At 49.6% G+C, this 8924-nt stretch overlaps 1 protein-coding gene across 1 annotated transcript in view; it reads left to right on the forward strand.

The window, feature by feature from the left end:
- Tmem68 (transmembrane protein 68) overlaps positions 1–8924 on the forward strand; it is a 31834-nt gene that overhangs the window by 20873 nt on the left and 2037 nt on the right. The window contains exon 6 of the mRNA XM_004633407.3: positions 225–364. Within this exon, the coding sequence (XP_004633464.1) occupies positions 225–364 (140 nt within the window). The remainder of the gene's footprint in view (positions 1–224; positions 365–8924) is intronic.

Raw genomic sequence — 8924 nt, forward strand, 5'->3', positions numbered from 1 at the left:
ACACGGCTTCTGTGTGTGCACAACGTCCTCTAGCTTTCTGTCGTTAGCGTCTTACATCGCTGCAGTCCGCTTGTCCTAACTGATGAAAAGGTGGTTTTTAAAAACTATTTCAAGAAAATATTTTTGTCGTCGTCCCGTAAATCTTGTGTAATTGCTTTGAAAGTATACAGTTATGTGCTTATAATATTTAACAAATAAAGATGATTTTGTCTACTTTCAAACAGGATTGTTTAGATGGCTTTATGAAAAGTTCCGCTACCCATTTGCTCCGATGTATGGGGGCTTCCCGGTGAAGCTGCGGACGTACTTAGGTGACCCCATTCCCTACGACCCCAAGATAACGGCAGAAGAGTTAGCTGAGAAGGTAAGTTGTGTTTTTCGTGTTTGCCCTAGGACAGGTTTTTATTTTCAGTTCTTTAAAATGACAGTCTGACAACCTGGCCTCTGTCTGTGGTTCTCAGCCAGGGGTGGTTCTGCCGCACAGGAAAAGCATAGCGATTTCTGGTGATGTTTTTGTTGTCAAGGTGGCTCACTGGAGACATTTAGAGGTCAGAGACTAGCAGTAAAATTGACAGCTGTTGTAGGATATCTAGGAAGGTGCCTCTGTGCGCAGGGGCTTGAAAATGCTGGACAAGCGTTAGGGAACAAAGCCAGCGTGGGAGAACTTAGAGAAGCCCTTAACTGAGACCATTGCAGAGGCTCTGGGTCTTCTGAGGTGAATTGGTGAGAAAAAGAGGCCTGAGACGGCCGTAGATGTGACATTTAAGCTGCAGACCAGCGATTGAAGCCTAGCAGAAGGGAACTGGCGGAGGAGAACACGTGTGATAAAGGTTAGTGGCTGAGGCAGTGTCTAAGAGAACCAGCAGTAGTAGCTCTTTCAAGGAAACCAAGGATGATGAGAGCCAGGGAAGACCGAGTGCCCAGAGTGCGCTATCCTGGGAGGCAGGTCCTCCGGGCCTGGTGCGCATCCAGGCTGGAGTGCGGTGGGAGGGCCGGCGCCAGGAAGCCGGGAGAGAAGGGAGCACTCCGCTGGGCGGCCCTCTGCGTCCTGCCCAGGAACCCGACGGCTGCGCGTGGGTGAACTTCCGTAGGGCAGCCTGAGATCCACAGGTGGGTTACCTTCGATGCGGCAGCCTGAGATCCAGTCACCGTTCAGAGCCCCCTCTGGGCCAAGAGCTAAACCTGCCCTCTGAGTGTGCTTTCAGAGAGGCTAAAACTACAAACGAGCAGTAACTGTCATGTTAGGGAGTCTCTTGAGGAATAGGATGTGTAAGTTTTGGTTATGATTTTTATAGCAGCTTTTGATATCAGTCTGACATTTAAAAAATTGAAATGGAGATAGAAAAACACAAATTTATCATCCTAACCGTTTGTAGTTGTAAAACTGAGTACTGCTGGACGTGTTCATATCACTGTACAGTAGATCTCAAACTCCTTTCATCTTGCAAAACTCGCCCCCCTCCGCTTGGCACCACCTTCCCGTTTTCCTGCCCTGGCTGCTAGCAGCCAGTGCTCCACATTTGACTGCAAGCTTTTCAGTGGAACTGTGTAGTTTTTATTGTTTTATCATTTTTTTTAAACTAATCTTGTAGCATGTGGCAGAATTTTCTTTCTCTTAAGGCATACTAATATTCCATTGTGTGTATTTAGCGCGTTTGCGTTAGCCACCCATTTGTTGTTGGGCATGTGGATTCCTTGTACCAGTGTCTACTTCTTGGCCTTTGTGAATAATGCCACAGTGAGTACAGCTGTGTCGGTATCACTTTGAGGCTTTTGGATGTATATGCAGGATGACATGCTCGATCATAAGATAATTCTGTATTTAATTTTTCTTGGGACTTCTGTGCTGTGTTCCACATTGTCTGTTTACATTCTCACATAGTGTACAAGAGTTTTAATTTCTTCCCATCGTTGTCAGTCGTTGTTATTTTTGTTTTGTTTCTTAATTTTCTTTTTTGGTGGAACCAGGGATTTAACTCAGGCCCCTGCGCTTGCCAGGCAAGCGCTTATTCCACTGAGCCATCTCCCCGGCCCTGTTTCTTGATTTTCAACAGTGGCCATCCTAAGGATGGTCATTCATGATGGTAACATCTCACTGTGATTTTGATTGGTGTTTTGCTAATGAATAGAGAGATTGAAAATGTCTTTTCAGATACGTGTTGACCACTTGTTATGCAGATATTTCTGCAAAGAATGTCCGTTCAATCATGTGCCCAAATTTTAATTGAGTTGCTTATTTTATTGAGTTGTAGAACTTTCTCACACACTCTGTAAATTAGCCCTGCATCAGATGTATGTGATTTGCAAATGTTTTCTCCCACTTCATTTTATCTGATATGTCGAGGTTTAAATTTGTCGTAGCCCCATGTGTCTCTTCTTTCTTTTTGTGCTTTTACTGGGCTGTCATGACCAAACCCATTGTTATGAAGCTTGAAATCTCATGTTTTGTTCTCTGATCCATTTTGAGTTGACTTCTGCATACTGTGTAAAGGTCAACTTCCTTTATATGTTCTTTCACATACAGGTATTAAAGTTTTCCCAGAACCATTGCAGGAGAGCCTGTACTTTTCCTGCTGCATGGTCTTGGCCTTGTGTTGAAGATGATTTGGCCGTAGAATGCAGTTTTCTTCTGGGTTGTCTTATTTCTGTGGGTCTGTGCCAGTAGAATGCAGTTTTGTTTATCAGTTTCGTTTTAGCGAAGTTTGCTATTTGTTGTCCTGCAAGCAGGAACACCACAGTGACTCCAGAATTTGGAGGTAGATCTATTTCCATCGAGGGCACGATTGGTCCCACTCCCAGAGCATCAGGCCTGGTGTCTGGTGGCCCAGGGCTTCTCTGGGATGAGCAAGCAGGGAGAGCAGACAGCGGCTTGTTAGTGGGGAGGGGTTTACACGGGTCGCATCACAGGGAGCAGCTGGACCTGGAACAGGAGCTGGTACCGGACAGCCACGAAGCCAGCGTACCAGCGGGGTGGGAGTGGGCTTCTGCTGCATTTCCTCCCTCTTTCGCTTCCCTGTAGGCCTTTGCTGGGCATGTTGCATGTGGTCTGAGACAAGGCCCAGCTGGGGTTCAGGCCTGTCCGTTCTGCGAGAACACCCTGGCAAGGTTGTTAGGGGCCAGTGGTACCTAGGAGAGTGTCCAGTGTACCTTGGATGCTCATCAGATCCTGATCAAGCATTTGATTGCTCTGTTGTCCTGAGGCCACCATGCATGGAATTTAAGGCAAAACACAGCCAGCAGAGGGTGGGGAGGCGAGGACTGGTAGGAGTCCTGCAGACACAGGCATCACGGGGAGTAGGTATGGCGCAGTCCTGTGAACAGTGTCCAGGGACACGGGTCCCAACACTGCAGCTTGAGCTTGCAGAGCAAGCCGTGGAGGGATCTGGCTCTCATACGCTGGGAGTAGCAGCAAGTTTTCTGCTGGGGTTGATGTTTCAGATAGCCGCATCTCCAGAGGAGGCTCGGCCTCTGGCCTGGGTTGTTTTGTGGTGCAGATCATCCCTGCAGGGTGTCTTGGCCAAACTAGTTCGACTGTGGTGACCACTGCATATCTAGCCTGTCCGACTTCATTCCTAACAGAGCTGCTGTGAGCTGTAAGCAGGTGCACTCAGCATCCACCAGGGGTCCATTTTAGGACAGTTCACCCTAGTAAGCACGTGGCACCTGAACAGTTAGGGCTGCCCCTAAAGTGACCTTGTCAGCTCTCTTGATCAGGAAGACCGGAGTGCACAGCACAGAGGCAAAGTGGACAGCAGCTCCTGGAGGCCATTGGGTGCTCCCAGGTGCTGATAGTCTGGGCGAGCCAGCGCTCCAAGAAATTTACAGAATTTACAGCCCCTGAGGGCGGGGCTGGCCCTGCGTGTGGTCCCTGGGATCAAACCTCAGTCCCCTGCACCTGCTAAGCTTGCCTAAGCAGGCGCTTTAGACCGCCGAGCTATCTTGCCAGCTTTAGAATTTCTTATAACCAGCTTCTGTTAGATACTGCAGCAGAGATTTTATGTCTGTCTATCTGAGTCACCCTACACAGCTCAAATTCTTAGTGATCCTCCTGTTTTCAGCCTCCCCAGCACTGTAGGCATGGTCTCAGTGGCTGGATCAGGGTACCTGAGGGCAGGGTTGACGCAGCATGTGGTGCCGGGGATTGAACCCCGGTCCCTGCATTTGCCTAAGTAGGTGCTTAGTCTGTTGAGCTATCTCGCTGGCCCTTTTGCATTTTTTTAGCAGACAGTTTGAATGTCATTAGTCAGAAATGCTTTTTCAAAAAGGAAACAAGTTTTGAACCTCCAGGAGGTTGAGTCCAGGTCTGTTGGCTTTTGAGTCCAGGACTGAGGTCTTTCTATTTAAAGGTAAAGAGGGGCTAGCTGACAGGGGCCAATGGAAAGTAGAAGAATACATTTTTTTAGCCCCAGGAAAGTGTACCAGCAAGCTTTGGGTACGGAAGACTGAGGTATCATATGTGGAGGGCAGTCGCGGTGGCGTTGGCAGTTTGAGGACCTTGAACTGGCTTTATGGGCAGGAGAGGAGTGCTCTCTGGTGAAGGTGGGGGCTGCCTTGGGACAGAGCTCAATCACCAAAGGGGCATGGTTGGCAGCAAGGCCCTGGGGTGAGTCTTTCGTCCATACTTCTGGAAACGAGTCTCTCACAGTCTCAGGGATTTCAGGCTGCTGTAGGTGCTCTTGGGGTGCAATCAGAGTAAGTATTATGTCAGGACAGTGGACCTGAGTGTGCGGGAGGCTGGTCACTTCCCACATGAGGCTCAGGGCACCCGGGCATGTGCAGAAATTCGTGTTTGGTACAGGGCCCATCAGTCTCACAGGTCTGCTTTGGCAGAACGTCTTTTCAGTGGGCTCCACTGGGAGCACCAATAACTATAGACGTGTTTATTGGCTTCTTGCTTCCCTGTTTGAGGCCTACCAGGAGAGCAGTGTGGTACTGGCCTAAGGCTTTGTGACCCTCTGCTGCATTACAGTCCTGGTCGGGATGCGCTCAGGGGAGGACTGTGTTCACCCGGGCACGAGGATCAACCACAGTGGCAGGGACTTTTGACTGGAACCAGGCTTGGGCTCATCTAAAATGCCGCAGCTTTCTTCAGTATTAATCAGAATCAGGAGGAGCTGCTGACTGTAGAGCAGGAGGCCGTGGGGCAGGAGGCAGAGCTGGCGGTGTGGCATTGAGCTGGCTGAGCAGCCTGGCACTGATGAATGTGAGGAAGCGTCTGCTTCGAGGCCTTCGGGCAGAACGGGAAACCTTTTCTGGCTTGGCCGAATGTGAGAGCCTCCCAGAGGGCCTGTGGCTTTGCTTGGGTGGCCAGGGTTTCTTTCTTGTTGTGAACAGCCCGGGTGTGGAGCCAAGATGTGAATCCAGATGAGCTGGCCATTTACCCTAGGGTTTCCCAGTTGAAGGGGCTCATGGAAGCTACTCACATGCGGAGGAAGTCATCTTTTCTGTGTTGTTGACAGCGTGGAGATCTTGCCCAGTCTATCAGGCTGATGTGCGGCTGGACGACTGTTTGTACTTTCTGTGACATCTGATAGTGACAGGGGCCACCGTGAGGTGACATGGTTGATGGCCAGGCCCAGCGGCAGGTCTTCACTCTGTACCTCTGGGAGGAGTTCGCAGAGCTTCAGGGTTGTGGGTATCTGTCTCAGGCTGATGCCGGCGTTGCTTCTCTCAGGAAGCGGTCAGAGTTGAAAGTTCAGGGTTAAACAAGAGCGAGGCTGGCTGGCTCGGTGCTGAGGAGGCGTCCTCCCAGGCTGCAGGTTTATGCCTGGCAGGAGCGGCGAGAGGCGAGGCCCAGGTGCTCTGATGACGGTAACTTTTGGACAGAGCTTTTGAAAGCAGGGAGTTCCATTCCATTATTTACCAGGAAGGTCACACTTGACTACAGGTTCTTGGGGGGTCCGGTTCGATAGAGCTTGGTCTGTCCTGGGCTTGAGACAGCACAACCCGTTTGTCTGGGCTGATAGTCCAGTTTTCCTCAGTCAAAATGTGGAACTCAGGAACAACTGCTGACAGCGTGGGTGGGCATAGGCTGATGCTATCTGACCACCGTAGGTGTGTCTCTGGGGGCCCTCTGTCGCTGAATGCAGTAAACCAACTGGAGCTGGCTCAGTTGGCTGGAGGTGGACGGGTCGGGACTGGGGAGTGAAGCTGTGGGTGTTGGTGGCAGCTGCAGTGCCTGAGCGGGGGCCAATGCGGTGTTCTCAGGAAGAGTGGGCCCCCTTTTCCTGTTTTTCTTTGAGGTACAGGGAGCAGTTTGCTTTCTTGTCTAACTCCATAAAAACCCCTTTTCCTGCAGTCAGGGACTGAGTTTTAACTGATTCATTCCCATTCTATCTCCCTGTGCTGTGCTGTGTGTTGTGGACCCTTGAACAGTGGCACAACAGACAAAGGTTGGGTACCCCTCAGAGGGAGACCACTCAGATGCTGGCTTGGCTGTGCCTCTTGCACGGACTTAGGTGTGAGCTGGCAGAGGAGGGTTCGAGGCCTCTGTTACCTCTTGTGTTGGTCGCCGCGGCACTGCAGGTGAGGGCCCCATCCCCCACTGCAGCCAGTGCCGCCCAGGCTTGGTGCACAGACGAGCAGCCTGGGGCTTGCGCTGCTCAGGCCACGCCCTCACTCACTGGGCGGGGTCAGAGGCTGAACACCCTCCCACCTCCCTTGAGGGTGATGTGAACTAACAAGAGGGGGTAGGTCTCTGCTTGAACTGGGGGTGGGGACTGACTAGCGGGGTGCCCCCAAATACCTAGGGGGGATTCCTGCTACATTGTGATAGCCTTTACTTAGAATTGTGAATGCTAATTGGCCTGGCTCATTTTTAAGATTGCTGTGCTTATTCTAGGTCCTTTTTTTTTTTTTTTTGTATTTTAGGGAAGGGTCTGCAGGGTGTTGAGGGTCTCACTACTAGCTTGGACTTGTTGTGATCCTCCTGTTTACAGCCTCCCAAGAGCTGGGATTACAGGCATGCATCCCCATGCCGAGTCTCAGTTGCCATTTCAGTACGCCCCAAGGGCGGGGCCGGCAAGGCAGGCATGGGATCAAACCCCCAGCCCCTGCGCCTGCTTGTAGGTGCTTTAATCCACCGAGTTGTTTGGTGGGCCCTCTAGGTCCTTTTGGATTCCAAAGAAATTTTAATATATTTTTTTTTTGTTTCTGCAAAAATTGCCATTGGGATTTTGATAGGGATTACATTGAATTTTTATATTGCCTTGAGTAGCTTGTAATAATATTAAGTCATTTTTCTTTGGTGAGACAGGGTTTTCCTGTATAGTTCAGATTGGCTTTGAACTTGGGGAAATCCACCTGCCTCAGTGTCCCAAGTGCTGGGATTACGTGTGTGCATCACCACGCCTGGCAAGTCTTCCAATTCTTGAACACAAGAAGTCCATTTATTTTTGTTTTCTTTAATTTCTTTTAGTTTTGTTGGTTCCAGTGTTCAAGACTCTCCTCCTTGGTTATGTTTATTCCTGAATGTTTTGCTATTGTTTGATACTATTATTTTGTAATGTTGCCATTTTAAGATTATTTCCTTTCCTCTTTCATGTTTAAGTTAGCATGTAGAAACCAGCTAATTTCCATGTATTTTTATGTCTTCCAACGTTGTTGAGTTTATTAGGTTTTTTACAGTGTTTAGGGATTTTTACATAAAAGTCATTTACAGATAGTTTTAACTTATCTTTCCACATATACACAGTTTGATTTGATCTTCATATCATTAGACCTCATGGTTACTGTTTTATACATGCGAAAACTGAGCACTTAGCCTTGCTGGACTGTGCAGTGGTAATAATCTGTTGCAGAGCTGGGAGTGGTGATGCATTCCTGTAATTATAGCACGGGAGTCTGAGGCAGGAGGGTCACCTTGTGTTCAAGGCCAGCCGGATCTCAGTGGAGAAGTGCTGTCTCAACAAGCAAAGCAGGCTCTGGCGAGATAGTGCAGTGGCCCAAGTGCCTGTTTTGGCAAGCGCAGGGACTAGGGTTCATCCCTGGTCTGCATGCCACATCGACCCCAACCCCAGGTGCGCTGAGCCAGTGGGACAGAGGCCAGCTGTGGTGGTGCCTGCCTGTAATCCCAGTGCTGGGGAGGCTGAAAACAGGAGGATCACCACGAGTCTGATCGGTGTAGTGAGACCCTGTACCAAATACACAAATGAAAAAAGAAAAAAGAAAAAAAAAACAAAAACAAAAAACCTATTAGAGGCACAGCACCTGCTTGGCAAGTGTCATTTCCTGAACCAAAACAAAACAAAAAACCTATTGCCGAATCTCAGGGACTTCTGGCACTGAAATTTACTTCTTGTTCATCTCCCCCCGCCCTCCTACAGCTGTCCGTGTCTTCATTGCTTTGGGCTTTAGACTGAAAGGGGAGCCTCATGTGGGGAGTTGCCATGTGCTGCAAGGGCTGGGCAGAGGCTGCTGCAGAGCAGGAGGGGGCCCTGGGAGCTGCTCTGCAGAAGTGGCAGTTCCTTCCTCCCACAGGGTGGTCCAGGCAGGGGAGGAGGACAGCAGGGACCCTGCCATAGGGAATGGTAAGCAGAGTCACTGAGAAAAGGATGCATAGCTAAGTGTGTCAGTCCTGACTCTGCTCAGTGAGACTGCGTGGAAGGAACGGTTGCATGCGGGAGGCATCCCCGGGGGCCCAGTGACGCACTGCATGCGTTGCTGTTGTCCAGGTACTCGGTGCTGCCTTTGCCCAGGTTTGCGCTAACCCGGTCCCGAGAGGAAGCTCTTGACACGTCCTGTACTTGCTGTGGTGTCACGTGCTTCTTCGCCACTCCCCAACATGGGCATGCAACTGAATTATATTTTGTTGTACATTGTTTTTCTTCCTGTCTATTAGGATTTAAGTGGGTGAGAGCTAGTTAGGAACTTTTTTTGTTGTTGTTGTTGTTTTTTGTTTTTTTTTTTTTTTTTTTTTTTTTTTT

The sequence above is a fragment of the Octodon degus genome, unplaced genomic scaffold (genome assembly GCF_000260255.1).
Source record: "Octodon degus isolate 3935 unplaced genomic scaffold, OctDeg1.0 scaffold00054, whole genome shotgun sequence".
In the NCBI taxonomy this organism is placed as follows: domain Eukaryota; kingdom Metazoa; phylum Chordata; class Mammalia; order Rodentia; family Octodontidae; genus Octodon; species Octodon degus.